The 22,645-nt window shown below is 42.8% G+C and overlaps 1 protein-coding gene across 1 annotated transcript; it reads left to right on the forward strand.

The window, feature by feature from the left end:
• The first annotated feature begins 3,068 nt into the window (after nt 1-3,068).
• dhx37 (DEAH (Asp-Glu-Ala-His) box polypeptide 37) lies at nt 3,069-19,930 on the forward strand. The gene is made up of 27 exons (XM_080739137.1): nt 3,069-3,183; nt 3,464-3,585; nt 4,252-4,421; nt 4,549-4,661; nt 4,802-5,186; nt 5,896-6,044; nt 6,262-6,354; nt 6,514-6,610; nt 6,706-6,819; nt 7,801-8,017; nt 12,728-12,826; nt 13,162-13,232; nt 13,352-13,487; nt 13,572-13,648; nt 14,132-14,364; nt 15,021-15,132; nt 15,255-15,361; nt 15,709-15,897; nt 16,705-16,829; nt 17,058-17,174; nt 17,440-17,612; nt 17,707-17,821; nt 18,206-18,343; nt 18,576-18,670; nt 18,764-18,837; nt 18,985-19,082; nt 19,534-19,930. The coding sequence occupies exons 2-27, from the start codon at nt 3,480-3,482 to the stop codon at nt 19,608-19,610; spliced, it is 3,480 nt and encodes a 1,159-aa protein (XP_080595263.1). The 5' UTR covers nt 3,069-3,183; nt 3,464-3,479; the 3' UTR covers nt 19,611-19,930.
• Nucleotides 19,931-22,645: the final 2,715 nt, after the last annotated feature.

Raw genomic sequence — 22,645 nt, forward strand, 5'->3', positions numbered from 1 at the left:
ATGACATCCTGCTGATTTGGAGAACCAATTTACCCCAATTTTCAAAATAAAAAAAATAACAAATATAAACTTTTTGCAACTGAGATGCTGCATAATGATAATGAACTTTATTTATATGGCACTTTTCAAAACAAAGTCACAAAGTGCTGCACAAGGCAGGATTAAAACATCATGTAACAAAGCAAAAAACAACACAAAAAACATTAAATTTAACATTTTAATGTTACTACAATTAAGAAAAAGATTTAGTAAATAAGTATGTTTTAAGCAATGATTTAAATAAAGGCAGGGAAGCTGCTAACCTAAGGTGCACTGGCAGTGCGTTCCATAACTTGGGTGCCCTGGCGGCAAAAGCCCGATCACCTCGGGTAACTGGGTTGATATTGTGGCCTTTCAAAAGGGCCTAATCTGTTGATCTAAGGGTGCGCCCTGGCTCATAAGAGGGCAGCATATCTAGTAGGGGCCAATCCATGTAAGGCTTTATAAGTGATTAGTAGTACTTTAAAATCACATCTAGAGCTCACAGGTAACCAGTGAAGAGAAGCCAGTATCGGGGTGATGTGGTCGCGTTTCTTTGTATTTGTGAGTAATCTAGCAGCAGAGTTTTGGATTAACTGTAGGCAGGATAGTTTTTTTTTTGCTGAGACCGGAGTAGAGGGAGTTGCAGTAGTCAAGTCGTGATGAAATGAGGGCATAGATTACCTTTTCCAGGTCAGTGGAATGGCTTGATTTTCTTGATGTTCCGCAACTGGAAATAGCAGGATTGGACAACAGTTAGTGTTTATTAAATGACAAGTCAGTATCAAAAATCACACACAGATTACGGGCTGCTGGTGTGATGTTAACGGAGAGGGGACCAAGTTGTGAGTGGAGGGAAATGGTTGAGCTGGGGGGACCAAAAAGAATTATTTCAGATTTTGATTAATTTAGCTGGAGAAGGTTTTGGGTCATCCGATGTTTGATGTCGGCAAGGCAGGTTAGAAGGCGGGACATGTTTCCGGAACCAGATGTTAGAGGGATGTAAAGTTGTGTATCATCAGCATAGCAATGAAACTGTATATTATGGGTGCGAATAATGCTGCCGATGGGGAGCATATATATGGAGAATAGCAGGGGGCCTAAAATTGAGCCCTGCGGGACACCGCACGTGAAGGGGGCCTTAGTGGAGGAGGCCTCTCCTATAGCGACTGAAAAGCTCCGCCCCGTAAGGTAGGAGCTGAGCCACTTCAGTGCCACGTCCTTTATCCCCACCCAGTACTCTAACCTCTCTATTAAAAATGGGTGGTCAACCGTATCAAATGCCGAGCTCAGATCCAAGAGGAATAGTACTGAGCAGTATCAAGTTACTCAGACTTTCAGCACTGTACAATTAGGGAATGGTATAAGTAAAAAGAGTCACAGGCTATACCAATGTTTTGTCAAAAGAGCAGAAATGTAAAGGACAATAAGCACAATGTGCTGCATGCAGTTAAAGAAAACACATTAGCCTCAGAAAATTCCCAGTGAAACTCAAACCTTCAACAGTAAACTTTAGTTTTGTGTCTTTTGAAGAGCAAAATGTTGTGTATTAAATGACGATATTAAGTGACGATTTGGTCAGAAATGCTGGTGCCAAGATCCGGACAGGCAGAGCATGGAAGGCAGAAAGCTGTGTGGACGATGCCATCGCTAGATTAAAGCACCAAGAGCTTGTGGGAAGAACACAACATGGAAGGTGTGGCCTGGGCTGGGGAGAGACACAGAAGATGTGGTCCAAAGCATCCTTGAAAGAAAGAAAGAACCTGGTGGTCACAGAAGTGACAAGGATGGAGGAAGACAGGTTCTTCACCAAGTCCATTGGCCAATGCCAGCAAGTCCAATGGACAAAGTGGGAGGGTGTCCTACCAAGGTCAGTGAAATGGAGTGACCTGTGGAAGATGCCTCAGACAAGGCTAGGTTTTCTTATCAGAGCTACTTATGACACCCTTCCAAGTCCAACAAACCTGGCACGATGGTATGGCTCTGATGAAAACTGTGGACTCTGCGGAACAGCTAAGGGAACGCTCCGCCACATTCTGTGTGGCTGCCAGACGGCCTTGGCCCAGGGTCGTTACAGGTGGCGGCACGACCAGGTACTAAGAAAGCTGGCTGAACACACAGAGAGCATGAGTCATAGCCAACGAGACCTAAGTCAGGATCCCAACAGAGGCAACTGGTGCACTTTGTAACAGCGGGACAAGCCAGAAAGAAATGCCCAAAATTGGACAGATCATCCATCCTGGCTCCAGGCTGGTCAATGACAGCAGACCTCGACAAACAACTACACTTCCCCTTTGACATCACCATCACCACACTGAGACCCGACATCGTCCTGTGGTCGACAACCGAGAAGCTAGTCCTGTTAGTCGAGTTGACAGTCCCATGCATGGGAGCAAAACATCCAGGAAGCATACGAGAGGAAAAAGGCTCGGTATACTGAGGATAATAAGAGCAATCGTTTAGTGATACAAGCGTAAAAATTGGTACACATCATCTTTGGAGGCCATTCTTCGATTTAAGAAACCGAGCCACTTGAAAATCAAAGATGGCGGCCCCCAAAATCCAAGATGTCCGTCTGAAAACGTGTTTTTTCCATTATAACTCCAAATGCATTGATTTTAAGACCCACAAATGTATTAAAGTTGAATATAAAGTTGGGCATTAAGGATGAAGTATGTGTCTGTATCTTTTGCAGTTCTTGAGATACAGCATATACTGTACTGTAGGTACTTTTACAGACTCTGGTGCACCATATGCTGTATCTCAAGAACTGAAATAGATACAGACATGTACTTGGTACCAAAATATCCGCAATGTCCAACTTTATATTCAACTAATAATCAACTAATTCAACTAACACTGATAGTCTAGTAAATCTAGGGAAAAAATACACTCAGGTTGGACAACATTTTATTATTTAGTTTTTCAACTGACAAGTAAAATCGTGAAGAACAAAATGGGTCTAACAGGATAGGACCTATCCATTTCTGTTACCCTTTAAGCGGAACCTTTCGTCGACAGAGCGTGTTGAATACGGGCTTTGTGACGTCCTGGACCAACAGATTTTGTTTACACGTGAGATTTGCCAATGTGCCACGATTCCAACTGCAAAATGCCACAACAGATTCGAGGATACTACACTTAATTGGAAATCAAACTATAAAGGTTTGTAGCGGTCGACTACCATATTATGTCAACACGGAGTGATTGTTTATGTTATGTTGGATGAAAGATAGCTCCTTTCGGAACCCCTCACTCCACTGCTACGCAGCTCCGAGGGGTTCCGAAAGGAGCTAGATGAAAGAGCGAGATTTCCCCCAGTCAACTTGGCTTGCTATCGTCATTATTTTAGTGTGTTAGTTATCCACAATGTGTGATTGTATTCGTATCTATAAGTGCTTAGACTAAAGCACATACTGTTCGTGTTCCGCTGATTATTTCACAGCCTTCATCTGGAGGAGATGGGGAGACTGAGGAGGAATCACAACTGGAAAGGCAGACAGCAAAGACAGGGAGACACTCAACCGATAGAGGCTGTGAAGACAGACGTGGTGCTTGAATTAGAAGGTAAATGAGAGGAGAATGTGGGGTTACTGGGGTAGCTTGTTAACTTTAGATCTATCTATCTCTAGGCCAGGGGTCTTCAACGTTTTCAGGGCAAGGACCCCTTAGTTGAGAGAGAGAGAGAGAGAGAGATGAAGCAGGGACCCAAAGATTCCATATCGTTTCATTGTTTGCCAGCATAATCATTAGGGTATTTTGGATTCATGTAATTTCCCCTATAGGCTACCTCTTTGCTGAAATACAAGCTCTGCAAGGCGTTGTGAGCTTGTAGATCTGCTATTTTTGGCCAAAGTTCTCAGAATCTGGTTCAGAATCTGCCTAAAAGGGAGATATTCTTTTTTTCTTTCTATCACACAAAGATTTGGAGGACCCCCTGTAGTAACTCTGAGGACCCCCTGTTGAAGACCCCTGCTCTAGGCTATCTATTTCCAATGGTTAGTACTGGTTCTCAACCTGTGGGTCGGGGACCTCCAGGTGGGTCCCCAGATGAGAAGAAGAGGAATACACAGCCAAAACAAGACAGAAACAGACTGATACAGGTCAGGTCTGTTGCGTCACAGTAACAGGACATAACAGCAGTCCCCAGTTAAAATGTGATTATTTTGGGCGTCACAGCCTGCAAAGGTTGAGTGAGTACCACTGGCCTACTGTACGTGTTCCTCTCAACAGATGGAGACAAGCTTAAAGGTGTGGATGCCAGCAATGCCCTGGTTCTTCCAGCCACCAAAGCCAAAAAGACCAAAGGTGTGGAGACGCCTGTCTCAAAGAAACGGCCTCTCACCAAGAAGCAGAAGAAACAGCTGGAGAAGGTCCTTGAGGTCAAGGAGAAGAAAGCTCATGTAAGTGTTACTGGCACTCGCTGACACAACTCCCTGTTGAGTCATAAAATGATATATTATACTGTATATACAGCTAATGAGATGTACAAAAGCATCCTAACATCATCTTCTCCTCTGTCCACTTCAGAGAGCAGATATATTGACTAAGCTGGCTGAAGTCCAGCTTCCAGAGTCTGAACTGAAGTTGCTCTACACCACCTCTAAACTGGGCACAGGAGACAAGCTTTACCAGAGTAAACCGTAGGTTTACACATGTACACACGCCTAACGGTTTAGCTAAAAGCTTAGCCACTTGCAGATTGTCCTAGAGACAATATGATCAGGGTGCGAGTGTGTTTGTTTATTTGCTGCAGCAATTCTCACATTTTGTTTATGGTTAGGAAACCTGATGAAGTCGATGATGGGGAGTCTGGGCCAAAGATCAGCAGCCTGAGCGGAGCCAACAGGAAACGAAAATGGGAAGAAGAAGAAGAACAGAAGGGAGAAGAGAGTAGTGACCTGGACTCATCCTCTGAAGATGATGATGATGATGGTGACGGCAATGATGGAGGAAATGGTTCTACAGAAGCCTGTGAATCTAAGGAAGCTCTTTCCTCTTGTCTGGAGACGGAAGGCAAGCAGGATGGGGTGGAAGAGGAACAGGTGGTGGTACAGTTTTCTCAGAAGGAGGAGAAGAAGGAGGTTTCTGACCAACTCCAAGTCCCCAGCAAAATGCCATGCCAGCCTGCAGTGTTCATTCCAGTTGATAGACTTCCAGAAATACAGGTGTGCTCTTTTCTTTTCATTTAATCTGTGATTCTGTATCTGTTTTAGAGAACTTGTAAAATGTGTGTGTACCTCTATGGGTACATTTGTACGCTCTCATAGAAACCAACTGATGGCAGATTGTTGTGTCCGATGTTGACCCAGATTTTGGAGAGTCTTGTTGGTTTGGCTGATATGTTTTGGAAAAGGTACAAAAGCAATTCTAATCAATTTGAAAAAAATACAATTTAATTCAAATATTCTAATTGAGGGGGCGCCCTCTGGCCTACCGGTCCAGGTGACAGTGTGTCGCTGGTTCAATTCCCGATCCCGACTATCTTTGCTGCATATCACTCCCCATCTCTCTCCCCATTTACTGTCAGTCTACTGTCCTATCAATAAAGGCATAACAGCCCCCAAAACATCTTGTTAAAAAACAAGATATGTTAAATAAATAAGAAACATTGACAACATTTAATTTAAAATAAAACAGAAACAACAATGAACAAGAAAATACGTTTATAAGATACCACTTAGCTGAGATTGTAGATTTGCTATTTTTGAATATTGTTGAAAACGACACAGATATCATCATAGGCCAAATAATGGCAGATATCAGTCTAGCTCTGCTCTCATAGTTACATCAGCTTGTCTCTGCTCTCGTAGTTACACTAACACTCAGGATTCTATGTGTGTTCCCTATGTACATGTGTGTGTGTATGTGTTGTAGGAAGCACGTTTGAAGCTGCCCGTGCTCGGAGAAGAGCAGGTCATCATGGAGGCGGTCAGGGAGAACCCGAGTGTCATCCTCTGTGGAGAGACAGGAAGTGGAAAGACCACCCAGGTTCCCCAGTTCCTTTACGAGGCTGGTTACGCCAGGTAAAAAAAAAATGTTTACACCCTTTTCCCTTGACAACCTCTTTGAATGATTTTTCTTGGGGTATGGGTAGCTGGTTTTTTAAAGCCTTTATTGGACAGGACAGCTATAGTGAAGACAGAGAAATGCAGAGAGTAGGCATTCTTTTTTTCTTCCAAAGCTTGCAGGTTGAGTTCATTCATGTGCTCTGTCTGCCTTTCCCTCCCTCCCTCCCTCCAGTGCCAGTGGGATTATAGGTGTCACAGAGCCACGGAGAGTGGCAGCTGTCAGCATGTCCCACCGAGTGGCCAAAGAGATGAACCTGCCCACACAGTAGGAAAATCACTGTATTTTGTACATTTTCAGTAACCACATTTCTTAATGTTGATTCTTCTTTGCAGAGATGTGCTTTGAGAAGGAAAGGAAGTAGTCCTATTGAGCCAGCTCGTTTATTTTGTTGTCTGAATTCACTGGGGTATCCCTATCCTTCAGGGTGGTGTCATACCAGATTCGATATGAGGGGAACGTGACACGTGACACCAAGATCAAGTTCATGACTGATGGTGTCCTATTGAAGGAGATTCAGAAGGTAGCCCACTCGTTTCCCCTTGCTGTCTACACATACATGATCTCTCTCTGTCTCTTTGTGTCTACATAACGCAGTCATATTTTCTTGTCCTGTAGGATTTCCTGCTCCAGAAGTACAGTGTGATAATAATAGATGAGGCTCATGAACGGAGCGTGTACACTGACATCCTCATTGGCCTGCTGTCTCGTATCGTCCCCCTCAGGAATATGGCAAGCAACCCTCCCGTTGTCAAGTTGTCAAGTCCTGCTCGTTTCAGTTGCTTCGTATTGTTATTCTGTGTGTTCAATTCTAATTTCAAACATGGTTTCAGTAAAATGGAGCTACTCAGTGGCAGTATAGTGACTCAGCATGTTTTTAAATGTTTGTATTACTCCAAAGATTATGTTTTAGCAAATTCAACATAAAAAGGCAGGGCAAGGCCTGCTCTGTGCTGGTTGGTCAGTCAGGGACCAACCAGAAGGCTAACAAAGAGTGAATTGTGCTTAGATAATTAAATCTGTATTTCACATCAAATGGTGTGACATATACACTGTGCTACAGCTCGACCAATGCTAGATTTTTGGATCTGATCCTGATTTGTGAGAGTAGACCATTGATTACTGATGGACCAATATTTATCAAAGTACATATTCTCACAAACAAATAAAAACAAACACATTTTGATAGATGAAAAAGAAACAAATGTTTTGTATCACTTAAACCCTATTAAATGTCTTTTAAGTGTTTACCTATATTGACACACCCAAAATAGGGACACCAGGTCAAATAATGTCTGATATATTGTCCAGTACAGTATATACAGTATATTGGTCTGGCTCTCTACAGAGTATACAGTATATGTCCTTTAGTATATGTCTTTTCACATGAATACTTAGTCATGACACTGCATTCCAGAGTGACTTGTATAATAAGTAGTATGCTCATCGTGGTGGACAGGGAAGGATTGAACCTGTGACACATTTCCATTATCGAGTAATCTCTAACCACCACCCTCCCCCACTGTTCTTGTAATATCCCACATTTCCCTTTATTTATTTTTAAAGCCCATTGGAGTTGATTAGATGATAACAATGAAAATTGAGCCACAAGGCATACTCCTAGAGACGATGAATAATGATGAAGATGATGAATAATATCAATCTATGAGATATCCTCCTTTGATCTACGGTTCCTTGTCATGTACCGTACAGAGAGGCATGCCCATGAAGCTATTGGTCATGTCGGCCACCCTGCGCGTGGAAGATTTCACGGAAAACGTGAAGCTGTTTAAGACCCCTCCGCCCATCATCAAAGTGGAGGCCCGCCAGTTCCCTGTCAGCATCCACTTCAACAAACGCACCCCACTGGAGGACTACACCGGAGAGCTCTTCCACAAGACCTGCAAAATCCACCGCATGCTGCCACCAGGTACACATGCAGAGTCTCATAGACGTTCAGAAACGAAGGGTTTTGGCAAAGTCTCAGGCCCAACACTAGTGGCGTTTCCATAAAGCCTCTTAATTCACATTAAGGCTTATTCACATACAGTAAATCTTTTTATGGAAACACTTCAAAATTCGAATAAACTTTCATTATCCGCAAACACCTTTATGTACTTGGAGGAGGTGGATTTTGAGGCTTTATCGAAAAAACTAAATGCGCATTAGTTAATGGAAACGGGTCCGCCAATAAATGCAAATTAATGATGATGTTCTGGTCCATTGTCCTCCAAGTTAACACTTTCCCCTGCCGCTTAACATCCATTGTATAGCGTTGGCCCACAAAACAAACCGGTTGTTACACACGGGGTGACACGGACCGTGTGTAAATTTGTCCTGTTTTCACAACGTGCCAGCTGTAGCTCTGCATACAAAAAGACAGAATAAAAAAGGCAGTCTGATATCCAATATCCATTAGTAAATCACGGTTGTTTCCAAAATGCCACATTAATTTGTGTCAACCTGTGTCATTCTGTATGTTCTTTTTCCTTATTTTTTATTTTAACACTTGTATATAAACTTTTTACATATTGCAACTGAGACGTTGCTGCAGACGTATCAAATTACTCAGACTTTCAGCACTGTACAATTAGGGAATGGTATAAGTAAAAAAAAGTCACAGGCTATACCAATGAAAAACAAAAAGTTAGGTTTGTTGTAAATTTTTGTAAAAAGAGCAGAAAATGTTAAGGACAATAAGTGCTGCATGCAGTTAAAGAAAACACATTAGCCTCAGAAAATTCCCAGTGAAACTTAAACCTTCAACAGTAAAGACAAAAAGATAATACTCCAACGCCATTGACAGAATTAGAATCAATTGTACCCCATTAAATAAGGCCATCCAAAATATCAGCTTTTAAGGCTCTTTTTTTGTTTCTTACATTTATATACATTTGAAAAGCTCCTGGGAATAGTGTACTGTAAAGTGTAAACAGAAGAGGTAGGAAATGCCACCCTCTTCAAACATCAAACAATCTTGGTGAACTTCTCTTCAGGCGACAAATGTGACTGGTATCCGATGATCACCCTCTTAATGTGTCCAGTCTCCGTCTCTTCAGTCTTAATAGTGGTCATCATAGAAGATCGAACACATTGGTCTTCTTGCTCACTACTTCTTCAGAGAATTCTCAGTAATCCAAAGGCCGACTTGATTGTCGTCAAGGTGGAACTTGTACTGTTCTCACTGCACACTGGATAGTGTGATTCAACAGTCAGCTAAACACCTTTCTTCAACCAAGACTCTGGAGACGTTGTGTGTAGTCAACATGTTTACTGGCTTTCAAAAGGGTAAAACTACAACAAAAACAAACATACAAGACAGTGCTTAAATTCGTATTAAACATAAATGCAAATGCAACAAGAATGTAGACAGCTAGAATCACTACACAAACATTATATCAAGAGCTACAGATACAGTACACACAGTATTGGAAGGCAGCAATCATATGTTCATGTTATGCAGTTGAATTAGACAAACATCATAGTGCTAATTGAAATCAAACTATCAGTGAAGATATGTCTACAAACACAGTATCAAACATACCGACGATGCTCTTGCAAAGAACAAGATGTAGTAGTACACTTGGAGAACTTCTGACATGTAGCTGAGCATTCAGCTCTCTCTGACTCTGACTGACTTCTGTTCTATGTTCTGACATGTAGCTGTACAGTGTGTTTGGTCATTAGTACACCTGATCTTGGTTGAGTTGATTACTTTGCTTAGAAGGATACTGAAAATACAACTTCAAAATAAAAGCTCACAGCTCTAGCCCTGGTAAAAATCAGCCACTAGGGGGCTTCAAATGGAGACACACTAACATACTCAAACCATTACTTCAAATTAGAGTTACAGTACATCTGTAACAGAACACTCCCCGTCTGGCGGTATTAAGCGCCACTATTAAACAACACCATTAATTGCAGGGTTACTATTTACATTAAACACAAGTACATTAGCATCTTTTCCTATTTGCCAATGGGAAGTTTTGTTTGACTGTATGCAAGTCCCTTGAAGGACAAAAAGATAATACTCCAACGCCATTGACAGAATTAGAATCAATTGTACCCCATTAAATAAGGCCATCCAAAATATCAGCTTTTAAGGCTCTTTTTTTGTTTCTTACATTTATATACATTTGAAAAGCTCCTGGGAATAGTGTACTGTAAAGTGTAAACAGAAGAGGTAGGAAATGCCACCCTCTTCAAACATCAAACAATCTTGGTGAACTTCTCTTCAGGCGACAAATGTGACTGGTATCCGATGATCACCCTCTTAATGTGTCCAGTCTCCGTCTCTTCAGTCTTAATAGTGGTCATCATAGAAGATCGAACACATTGGTCTTCTTGCTCACTGCTTCTTCAGAGAATTCTCAGTAATCCAAAGGCCGACTTGATTGTCGTCAAGGTGGAACTTGTACTGTTCTCACTGCACACTGGATAGTGTGATTCAACAGTCAGCTAAACACCTTTCTTCAACCAAGACTCTGGAGACGTTGTGTGTAGTCAACAGGTTTACTGGCTTTCAAAAGGGTAAAACTACAACAAAAACAAACATACAAGACAGTGCTTAAATTCGTATTAAACATAAATGCAAATGCAACAAGAATGTAGACAGCTAGAATCACTACACAAACATTATATCAAGAGCTACAGATACAGTACACACAGTATTGGAAGGCAGCAATCATATGTTCATGTTATGCAGTTGAATTAAACTGATGCTAATTGACATCAAACTATCAGTGAAGATATGTCTACAAACACAGTATCAAACATACTGACGATGCTCTTGCAAAGAACAAGATGTAGTAGTACACTTGGAGAACTTCTGACATGTAGCTGAGCATTCAGCTCACTCTGACTGATTTCTGTTCTATGTTCTGACATGTAGCTGTGCAGTGTGTTTGGTCATTAGTACACCTGATCTTGGTTGAGTTGATTACTTTGCTTAGAAGGATACTGAAAATACAACTTCAAAATAAAAGCTCACAGCTCTAGCCCTGGTAAACATCAGCCACTAGGGGGCTTCAAATGGAGACACACTAACATACTCAAACCATTATTTCAAATTAGAGTTACAGTACATCTGTAACAGAACAGAACTGTTTTCCTCCATCATTGTTGATATCAGCTTGTTGGATGGCCTGTGTATGTCCCATAACAAAATAACGGGCCCAGACACATGCCTTCAATCCGTCCACCACTTTGAACCATTCTTTAACTTGGCTATGTGTTCCTCTGGGGCAATTCTCACCATCTTTGACCAGAGGATTATATCAGCCAAAGACACTTTGTTTCCAAGGAGATAGGTTGAGTGTCTTTTCAGACGAGCTGCCACCTTAAACTGATTTGTGCGGGCCGTGAAGTCATCAGCCAGGCTGTCGTTTAGGATGGTTCCTACTGCATTTCTCACATTTAGATGGTCATCACCGCATATGTCCTCGCAGATCCCACGCATTCCTCCTACGTAGGCCATAGACGGCATGGTGGTGCATCCGGAGGATTCACTGTGGGCCCCCCATGAATGTTCTCTGCAAGCTCTCTGCGCGGCACTCGGTGCCGCGCTGTGAGCTTGTAGATCTGCTATTTTTCAATAGCAAAAGTATAAAATACCAAAGGCCCTTCCACCTTGGGCCCTAGTAACTCAGCCCCACTCCCCCCCCCCCCTTGTGACAACCCTGAGCTGCTGTTGTCTGCGACATACTATTTTGTTGTGGAGACTTTGAAACATTTTTGGGGCGTTATGGAGCTGTGTATTGTATTGGCCCATGGCAGTTTATGGATTTTCAAGTGAAAATGTGACAGGATTTTGTTTGATTTATTTATAATGGTCTCTTTATGCATAATGGTGCTGTAACCATTTCAGGAGCCGTACTGTTTACGTTGTTCTGCTATAGCCTCCACTTGGGGGGCTGCTCTCCATTCTGACATGCTGCCATTCAGACATTGAATTCTAACTTCCATAGATGTTAGGGATAGGATTTGTGTTGGAATGGGGGGGGGGGGGGGGGGGGGGGTGTGAATGGCATGGCTGCACGTTGGAATGAGGCGATGCACGTGTGCGATATGCCGTCACTGTGCCTTCACTGTGGATTATGGGGAGAATTATACACCTTTATTGAGATTTATACTACACTCTTGTTTTCAAACACACTAACTTTGATGTGTGATATTTTGGGTTCCCTATATGATAGAAGGCTCAGACTTTATCAGGGGCTGGGGAAGAGTGTAATTAAACATTACATTATATAAAAGCAAATGCTCTGGTTCCTCGGGCATGGCAGGGCCGTACAGCGGGATTTTTTCGGGCTCCTCGGCCATCGCAGCAAATGAGTTAATAGGAATACTTTAACCACGTGAATCCTAGCGAACATTGGGTGAAAATTGCAGATCTACATGCTTGTAGACAGTTTTTTTTGTGCCTATAGATAGTGAAGTATATAGGGATTGATTGATTAATTCTATTCAAACAGAAGAATACTGATTTGCAACCATACTATTAACGTTATTTAGCTGACTTATCATGAATATCCTTCTCACATACAGTAATAGTTGTTTTGTGTTACTTTAAGTTACAGTATAAAGTTTATAGACACGTTTCTTTCCGTATTGCTGAAGCATGCACTCGTATGTTCTTTAGGTGGCATCCTGGTGTTTCTGACTGGCCAGGCGGAGGTCCACACTGTGTGTCGAAGACTGAGGCAAGCTTTCCCCTTCAGGAAGGGGAACGCAGCCACGGGTGAGGACCACACACACACACACACACACACACACACACACACACACACACACACACACACACACACACACACACACACACACACACACACACAGGCTTTCTTCAGGCTTGAGATTAGGTAACCACATTTCAAACCACCTATTTCACAAAAATCTGTTTCCTTGTGTGTTTTCTTTCTTTTGTTTTTGCTGTTGAGAGTTCAGACAAAAATAATCTGGATAGGCCAGACAGTGGATTTGAGCTGACACTGTCAACATAGCCTTAGTCACACAATTCTGTCTCTCACTCACTGTCATTCACTTGCTTGTATTTCACTTTTGGCTGTTTCCTATCAGGTGAAGAAGAGGAGATAAACGCCTCAGACGAGATGAGGAAGTTTAAGAAGTCCAAGCGAAAAAAGACTGTTGTACGTCAAAGACCTCTAAGCACTCTCTCCATTATACCCTCTTCTGCTAAAAGACAAATCTATGATGAGTGATTGTGTTTGAGGGATTTCTTAGTGTGTTTTCTGCGCTGTGTCTTCAGTCTCTGCCCCGCATTGACCTGGACAACTACTCTGCCTTACCGGTGGACGAAGGGGACGAGGACAGACAGGCCGGGATAGGAGACGAGGATGACGAGTGCTCCGACCTGGACATAGGAGACGATCCCGATAACACGAGTAAGACAGGCTGCTGATTTTCCCCAATCCAATATGACCAGGTTTAGTAGGCTGCATATTAATGATGATGGTGATGTTTTGCAGAGGAGAAAGCAGACCCGTCCATTCCTCTCTATGTTCTCCCACTTTACTCTCTGTTGGCCCCGGAGCAGCAGGCTAAGGTGAGATTATTGAAACGTTGTCTGATATGAATGCTGTCATAGTTAAGTCTTTCAAGAACTTTGTTGTTAGGTGTGCAGTCCGTGAACAAAGCCGCAGAAATCATGTTTCAGTGGTGAAAACACAGCTATTCACCAAACATTCAGATGGCATTGATGATTAAGCCACTTGGGAGCATGTCAACTAGCATGGTGATGGTGTGCGTCTCTTTTGGCCAAATGGAAATTGCAATCTTCTTAATACTTCATCTATAAGTACAGTAAAAAAGGGCTTTCTCTGAGTCGCTCTCTTTCTTTTATTTTTTACATTAATAGATTATCAACTATGATAAATATTCACACTCTTAACAAGTTTCACATTAGAATTTCCTATGTTTTGTTCTTTCATCACTGTTGTCTGGATGTTCTAACTACAGTATCTCCATGCCATATCCCTGCTCTGTTATCAGAATGTGTATGTGTGTTTTGTCTGGTTCTTTTCTATAGGTGTTCAGGCCCCCACCGCCAGGCACTCGACTCTGCGTTGTGGCTACCAATGTGGCGGAGACCTCACTGACAATTCCCGGAATCAAGTATGTGGTTGACTGTGGTCGAGTGAAAAAGCGCTACTACGACCGCGTGACTGGGGTGTCCTCCTTCAAGATCTCCTGGACTTCCCAGGCCTCAGCCAATCAGAGAGCCGGCAGAGCTGGACGAACGGAACCAGGGCACTGCTACAGGTCTGAAAGTACAAATACTAAAGCCGCTAGTTTGAAGACGGGAAATACCCAGGGTAACTCCCTAGCACAGTGTTTTATCCAAAGTTTACGCATCGTGTCGTGCACTGAAAATAACTGATTTACAAGCTCACAAAACATCACGTTTCCTTTTCATTATGACGAACCTTTTAGTCCATTAGAGGTTTAGAGGTTTCTCTGCGAAGGGTGGGAGCTCTGAGAGTATTGGGTAGTTCATTCCACAGGGTTGGGGTCTCAGGTATTGTACCAAGGAGGTTGGCGTCACCAGACCTGAGGGAATGGGAGGGGACATTTAAGTAAGGTTTAAGAGGTAGGGGGGAACCAGATTCTTTGTTTGACCGGGAGCCAGTGAAGGCTGTGGGGGACTGGTGTAATGTGGGATCTTGGACAGGTACTGGTGAGCAGGTGGGCATCTGAGTTCAGCTCTAATTGAAGTGTACTTTAGAGGTGGTGCCATGGAGGATACTGTTGCAATTCTCGAGCTGGGATGTAATGAAAGCATGGATGAGTGTTTCAGCTGCAGAGACTGACTGAGGTGTTGAGGTGAAAGAAGACAGTTTTAGTGACCTGGTTAACATGGCGGAGGAATGAAAGGATGGGTTTGAATTGTATTAATAATTCCTACTCTGTTTCAATAGGTTATACTCGTCTGCAGTGTTTGGGGACTTCAGTCCTTTCTCAGAAGCAGAGATAACTCGAAGACCAGTGGAGGACCTGGTGTTGCAGATGAAGGACCTGAATATAGACAAAGTCAGTAAACCCCCACCCAGACCTTAACACCCTTTGCCTTGCACTTATTTCTCATACATATTTCTCTGAAAGATATCTCCATGCTGAGTTTTCATAGAAGTGTGTTAATACTATCTTTTTAGGTGGTGAATTTCCCCTTCCCCACGCCGCCCTCTGCAGAGGCCTTGGTCGCAGCTGAGCAATTACTGATCTCTCTGGGAGCTCTTACAGAACCGCCTCGCACTGGGAGGTAACTCTCATAAGCCTGCGTTTGTACTGAGTTGCGCACCAAAGATAACATATCCACAAGCTCACGATACATTGCAGTGCGACACATTGTGAGCTTTTAGATCAGCTATTTTTGGTGCACGACTCTGGCACGCACCTAGCTCATACTGTCACTCGATGCCTCGCACTTCTCTCTCCTTTCACCTTCTTCCTTGCCCTTTTCTCCTCCCCTGATCATTCCCCTTGCTCAATTGGCATATTTACTCTATATACTCAATTACAAATGTTTCAGTTTACTCTTTTGTGATGAGAATCTGATAATCGATCCATAGACTGACTGATCAATGCCTGACCTGTCTTTATTTATAGTGTGAAAGAGATGGAGCGAGCGAGGCTGAGCTGTCCCATCACGCCCTTGGGCAGGGCAATGGCTTCGTTCCCAGTGGCACCGCGCTATGCCAAGATGCTGGCACTAGGAAAGCAACAGGATTGCCTGCCCTTCGTTATCGCTGTGGTCGCAGCCATGACTGTCCGGGAGCTCTTTGAAGACCTTGACAGGTGGAACTGCATAATCTTTACGATAAATCATGACTCATTTATGTTTCTTACATACTATTTTGAAAACCGTACATTTTTGCAGATTTTTGTCTCTGGACGGCCAAAAGGCAAAGCCCGAGACTATATGTTTTAACCCGGTAACATGTCATTAGGTCGAACACCCTTTGGATCGACCACTAAAAAACCTAACCCTAACCCTAACCTCAGTAACCTGCCGACGCTGTTCGACCCAACGGGAGTTCGACCTATGGGGCAGTCCCCTTTTCACCCCTGTCCACTTGTCCGTCCACGTGCCAGTAGTGAGCAGCTAATCTTTGTCACTGGTGGACCAACCGGGCCTGGCTCACACTTTTGTAGTTGACTTCGTTTTTTATATACGTTTATCTATAATGAATGACATGGGAAAAACAGGCACCAGGTTGAAAGTGGTTAAATGCTGATATTAACATTTGAATTTACTTTGATATATGTGTGATACCATTATGAAGTAATTTTCAACATCGATGGGGAGATGGAGCAGGGACCCCCTACCTCATTTCATGTGTATAAACATACAATATTGTGCATTCAGTACTATGCTATTAAACATGCATGTACAAGTGGCCGTACCACTGCCTTATTAACTGAGAACCAATGGCAATCTATCACAAACAATCTGTCAATTGCACTATAATCATGTATACAAGCTATTCAAAAGAGAAATATTTTTTCTTTCTTTTTTTTTAAATAAAAATAAAAAAGATATGAAAATATGCTTTTTTTTCTGTTGAAGACACCTGCTTTAAACAACTAACTCATTTTCCTCAGACCTGCAGGATCTGAGGATGAGAATTCCACACTGGCCCAGCGAAGAGCTCGCCTGACCCAGATGAGGAGGCTGTGGGCCGGACAGGGAGCTTCTCTGCTTCTGGGGGACCTCATGGTCATGCTGAGTAAGGTTACTCATACTGTGTTTTGATTCAACCAGATGTACTTTTAATGTGTGTGTGTGTGTGTGTGTGTGTGTGTGTGTGTGTGTGTGTGTGTGTGTGTGTGTGTGTGTGTGTGTGTGTGTGAGTGAGAGGTTTTTGGCATAATTATGGTATTGTTGTGTCAGGTGTATACAGTATGTTGTATCATGTGTATATTATCTAAATATGTTTGTATGTATGCAACTCTAGGTGCAGTTGGCGCGTGTGAGTTTGCTGGCTGCACACCTAAGTTCTGTGAGGAAAATGGCCTAAGGTATAAAGCCATGGTTGAAATCAGGCGTCTTAGAGGGCAACTGACCAATGCAGGTACACACACACACACACACACACACACACACACACACAGACAGACAGACAGACAGACAGACAGACAGACAGACAGACAGACAGACAGACAGACAGACAGACAGACAGACAGACAGACAGACAGACAGACAGACAGACAGACAGACAGACAGACAGACAGACAGACAGACAGACAGACAGACAGACAGACAGACAGACAGACAGACAGACAGATAACCAATAGAACACGTGACAAAGAAGCAACATTCAAATTTTATGTTTGCAGTGAATGCAGTGTGTCCAGAGGTGGGAGTATTCGTGGATCCCAAGATGACTCCGCCCACAGGGAGCCAGGTGGTCTGCTTGCGGCAGATTGTGCTGGCCGGACTGGGAGACCATCTTGCCCGGCGGGTACAGGCTGAAGAGATTCTAGACCCAAAATGGAAGAATGGATACAAGGCAAGTTACACCGGGGGGGTAATATTTTGCTCAGAAAACCGTAGTAGTTTATTTCCCTCCTAAACCTTTTTCTTTATTCCAAATCTCTCTTTAGACGCCTCTTTTGGATGAGCCGGTGTTCATTCACCCGAGCTCCGCTTTGTTCAAAACCCTGCCTGAGTTTGTGGTTTACCAGGAGGTCATGGAGACCACAAAGATGTACATGAGAGGTAAAGTACACCTCCGGTGCATTGATAAAATGACGAGGACAGTAGTAACCACAATGAAGACCACAATTATTTCAGACTTTTGCCTTGATTATTAAAAAAGTGAAAATAGCAGATCTACAAGCTCATAATGCGTAGCGATGCGTTGTGATCTTGTAGATCGTCAATTTTTACTATTATTGCAAGCCACCATTGTACAACAAAGTACAGTATAACACAGGAAGTGTTTAATCAGTTAATCAATTTAGTCGATCATAAAAAATCTGAAAGAAAGACCTTGCCTCTCAATTGTTCGATTATAAGTTGGTTATTGGCTGGTTAATATCGGTTTCAATATATTTTTTTGTTAATTGCCCAGCCTTGCCCGTTTCCCGCTGTCTCTCTCAGGTGTGTCTGCAGTAGAAGCAGAGTGGGTGCCACAGCTCCTGCCCCAGTACTGCCACTTCGGCCCTCCACAGGAGACCCCGCCCCCGTGGCTCTGTTCCTCCTCAGGCGCTGTCAAATGTCACCGTCCAAGCACCTTCTGTAAGTGTCACTGGATAAAATAGGCAGAGTTTTAGTGAGATCTTTTTAAACGCTGCTGAACATTATAGCATAGTATTATTAGAAGAGACCTGTGGCTTTTTAGTAGGATGGTAAAGAAGAAGGAGCTGGAAAAACTTGAACAATGATGCACTTTGTTGAATGAATACGACTTATGAAAGACTGTACACACTGTCTGTAAAGGTGTCCTCTGTCTTCAATCTATCCTGTGTAGTCCGTGTGAGTTGGCAGCTACCTGCAGTGGAGATGGATTACCCAGATGGCTTGGAACGCTACAAGCTGTTTGCAAGGTTCCTGCTTGAGGGACAGGTACTCTTTCAAAACGTGACATTCCTAATCTTTGATGTGACATGGGAATTGTATGTGGTTGATTATACTGTACATCACATGTCAATTTCGCAGGTATGTCTTAAATTGAAGAAACATTGTGCCCACCTACTCTCGAGCCCCTCCATCATGTTGAAGACATGGGCAAAGTAAGTTATAAGTGACACTTAATTAACACCTGTTGAAGAAAACATGCTTTTCAAAATCATCAAGTTAATTATTGTTACACTCAGAGTTTAATGAACAGGATTTGACTGTATACAGTACATTCTCTTGCTGTCATGTTGCTTTCCCAGACTGCAGCCCAGGACAGAGGCTTTACTGGGTGTCCTGGTGTCCGAGAGGGTTGACTGTAGAGATGCTCTGCTCTCTGTCTGGATGAAAAACGACAAATGTGAGCATAAAACGTTATTATTGTCATCATAATAACCAATTACTGAATGTCAAAGTCTCCAGGTTTTCTTCAGAATAGGTATGAGACTGATTTACTATGACGCTATGGCATAGTCAGGCATATTAGGACTCCACTAGTACTAGTAGTTCCAGTGAAATGTTTTATTTGCAAGGACCACCATAACTCTGACTCAGCAAATTCCATTGTTACACTCTTATAATGAAATACTTGTTATGGTCATCACTTTCAGGGCTAGCTCTTTGTGTTTTTGGTCATATTATTGTCTACTCATTTTCTATGTCCGTGACAAAAATGTCCACCACAAGCCAACATGGCGATGACCACTGATTTACAGTAATATGTTAAAGTGTTTTATTTTTGATTAAGCTGTGTACCACCTAACCTTTTTTTCTATTCTTTGTGTATGTGTTTTCTTAAACCTATGGTTCAGTCCTCCTGTCTGCATACTGCCAGTGGCTGCCTGAAGCCATGCACCAGGAAGTTGCCAAAGGTTGGCCTCCAATATGAGGAAGTAAGAGGAGAACATCATATCTTCAGAGAACATGGAAATAAAGAAAGGCTCACTACAGAGACTTCAGCTTAACTCTACTACTCTAGCCAATCGACAAGCTCACAACGCATCTTTATTTTCACCTGTGGGGCACCAGGGTGAAAGGGGTTAACAGACTCAAAAGTGTCCCGCTTTTTTAGAAGAGCATTTTCCATTTACTGTAAAGTTTTGTCTGACAGAAACAGACTTTAGTTATTTTTTAATCTTGTTATCACGATACTACAACCCTGTATGTCTGATTTGGTCTTCATAAGACTCATATTAAAGGGTTTCTTTGAATGGCATTTGCTTGTATAATATTGTTGGGTGATGACATGAAGATGTGAGCCTGTACAGGGGGAAATTACCGAAGATAAACAATTATCTGTATGAATGGAAATGTTACTAAATGGACCTTGAATATTATAAAAAATGTATCACACCTAGTGGGAGGTGAATAGTGCTATTTATGAGTTGATGTGACATGTGGGCATACAACAAACATTGGAAAAAGCCAGATGTTGGCACAGTAAGATGTTGCAACCCGGTTGTAGGTCGCTAAATGATCTCGCCCTCTCTCTGTTGGCACTTAGCTCCTTCCAGGAGCACCGCTCGATAATTTTTAGGGCTTAACCGAGCCATGTAAAGGAGACGAGTGGCAAGTCCAATTATGGACCAGTTATTTTTTACAGCCATGGTGGATCATGAAGCATCTCAATAGTTCCTGATGTATGTTAGCAGCAAACACTACAGTGCAGTAGAGTTGTAACTGAATAGAACGTTAATATACTAGTCCTTGCCCGTGCTCCGAATTATGTGCAGTTTGGGTTATGGGGTCTGCACAGTATATGAGGGATTGAATGTAAGAGTCTCAGAAGTAATGTTGGAGAACCCAGACATATCAGTGATGTCAGTCATCCCTAAATTGGGGCACTGTTTATCTTGCCTAAATATGGAGTAATACGTCATATGTGTAATAAATAGATGACTGATGTCATAGGCAGAGTGGCTCCTAGATGGCAAGCCATCGAAAAGAGGATCTCTGTGTGTGTCTGTCCCGAATTGATCTCGCAAACTATTGGCCCAAACCCCCAAATATCTGTTATTGATGTCACTCATATTGACAAAATAGATCAATGACATCATAGACTGACCACATGACATCTGTAAAGTCTTCTGCGCTGATGTTCCTGTGATGTATGGATGATACGTCACTGGGTGGTGTAGGCTATAAGGCAAGGAGTGCTGCCCCAGGTTATCATTAGGATTTAAGCGAGTAGACTGATCAAATTAGGTAAGTTTAAATTGAAACAGAAGCAGTGAAGGTGTATGCACTCTATTACAAAGTTAATTAGTCCAGTATAAAACGTAACCATACAATGTCCTTGAAACCACGGATGGTGGATTTTGATGAGAAATGGAACAAGCTACAGACGACAATCAAGGCAGTTCTGATGCTTGATAATGTTGACAGAATTACGTGGAATGATAGCATCCATGACATTTATGACTTGTGTGGTGCATACCCAGAGAGATTATACACACAGACAAAGGTGTTTCTGAAGCATCATGTCCAGCAGTTGTCCATAAATGTTGAGGAATCAAATGAGAACACTTTACAGACATACCTAAGGTACTGGGAAATGTATAGCAAGGGGGTTGACAATATAGACAGTTTATTCAGTTATATCAACACTCTGCACGAAGATATTCTGCAAGCGGACAATCACAAGTGTGAGAGCAGAGAGTTGGCATCAAACAATATGGATGAAGTTGATAACATGACTTGGCCACATGAGGCACGGCCAATCCTGATGAAGAAACAGAAACAAAAATAAAGAAATTCATTAATTCACCTAGTATGGTCAAGTGGTCACAAGCATGAGTGTGACGACCTCAACAACTGGAGAGTGAGACTGGTAGTCCTGTATTTCAAGCAACCTGGCCCTTCAAACATAGTGGCTCGATCATCCACCTTTGCCTTCCTTCAAGAACTAGTTTAGAATGTAGATGTTTGAGTTCTAGATTCAGCACCTCATCGATTGAAAGTTGACCTGGCTGCACCATCTCTGCAAAGGTGAGGTCAACATGAAGTACCTATCCAAGCCCTATACGTGGCCATGGTGACAACATACCAAATGGCCGTGCTGTTGGCCTCCAACAACAGCCAACCAGTGGCCTAAAAGAAGCTTCAGGACAGCGCATACATGAATGAGTAGGAGCTACACAAGACCATCGGACCCTGATAGACACCAAGATGCTCAACCACGGTTCACAAAAAGAGGGGTAGAGGAAGAGTCCACATTTTCATGCAGGCTTAAAAGGATTTGATTGAAAAAAAAAAAAAAAAGATTTCAATGCAGAGATGAGGAGCACAAAGCGGCTATAGTGAGAATCATGAAGGCCTGCAGAGTGCAACAACACAACACCCTCATCCAAGAGGTTATCAACCAACCGGTCCAAAGCCAGATTCAACCCCAGCATCAGCATGAACAAATAGTGCATTTGAGATAGATGGTCATCAGCAAGGAGTACATTGAGCGCAACCAGAGCTCAGCTGAAATAGTATGTGAAAACAGGACTGACACGAGCATCCATGGACATCCTCCGATCCCAACCACGACCACCCACTGACTGACTGACCAGAGGCTGGATGGAAGCTCAGTGCATTGTGAATTGAGTGAAGAAGGTGGGGGAATTGGCAGATGGAGGTGGGTATCATGGTTCAAGGTGATGAGGATTGGAAGATCAGACAGGTCACCAAGAGGGAGAGATGATGAGGAAGAAGATGGAGTGGAAGGTGATTAAGGTGATGGTGTGAAGTTGCTTTTATTTTTAAGATTGCATGACTGCTCAGACCTATGGTGAAGGTGTGAAGTTTGTTTTTATTTTTAACTAATTTTAAGATTCTGTTCAGGCTCCGCCATACTGGCTGAGAGGTGAGGCAAGAGGAGGGACTCTGAGTAGGATGTGGTCTGACCTCACCTTTGGGAATGGTTGATGATGGAGGAGT

The sequence above is a fragment of the Nannobrachium achirus genome (assembly GCF_963921795.1).
Source record: "Nannobrachium achirus genome assembly, chromosome: 12".
Classification (NCBI taxonomy): domain Eukaryota; kingdom Metazoa; phylum Chordata; class Actinopteri; order Myctophiformes; family Myctophidae; genus Nannobrachium; species Nannobrachium achirus.

Excerpts from the sequence above, each read along its gene's own strand:
- dhx37 (XM_080739137.1), top strand. The coding sequence starts at position 3,480 with ATGGGGAGACTGAGGAGGAATCACAACTGGAAAGGCAGACAGCAAAGA. Across the intron at positions 17,175-17,439 it reads AGGGCAACTGACCAATGCAG|TGAATGCAGTGTGTCCAGAG; the intron begins GTACACACACAC and ends TTATGTTTGCAG. Across the intron at positions 17,822-18,205 it reads CACAAAGATGTACATGAGAG|GTGTGTCTGCAGTAGAAGCA; the intron begins GTAAAGTACACC and ends TGTCTCTCTCAG.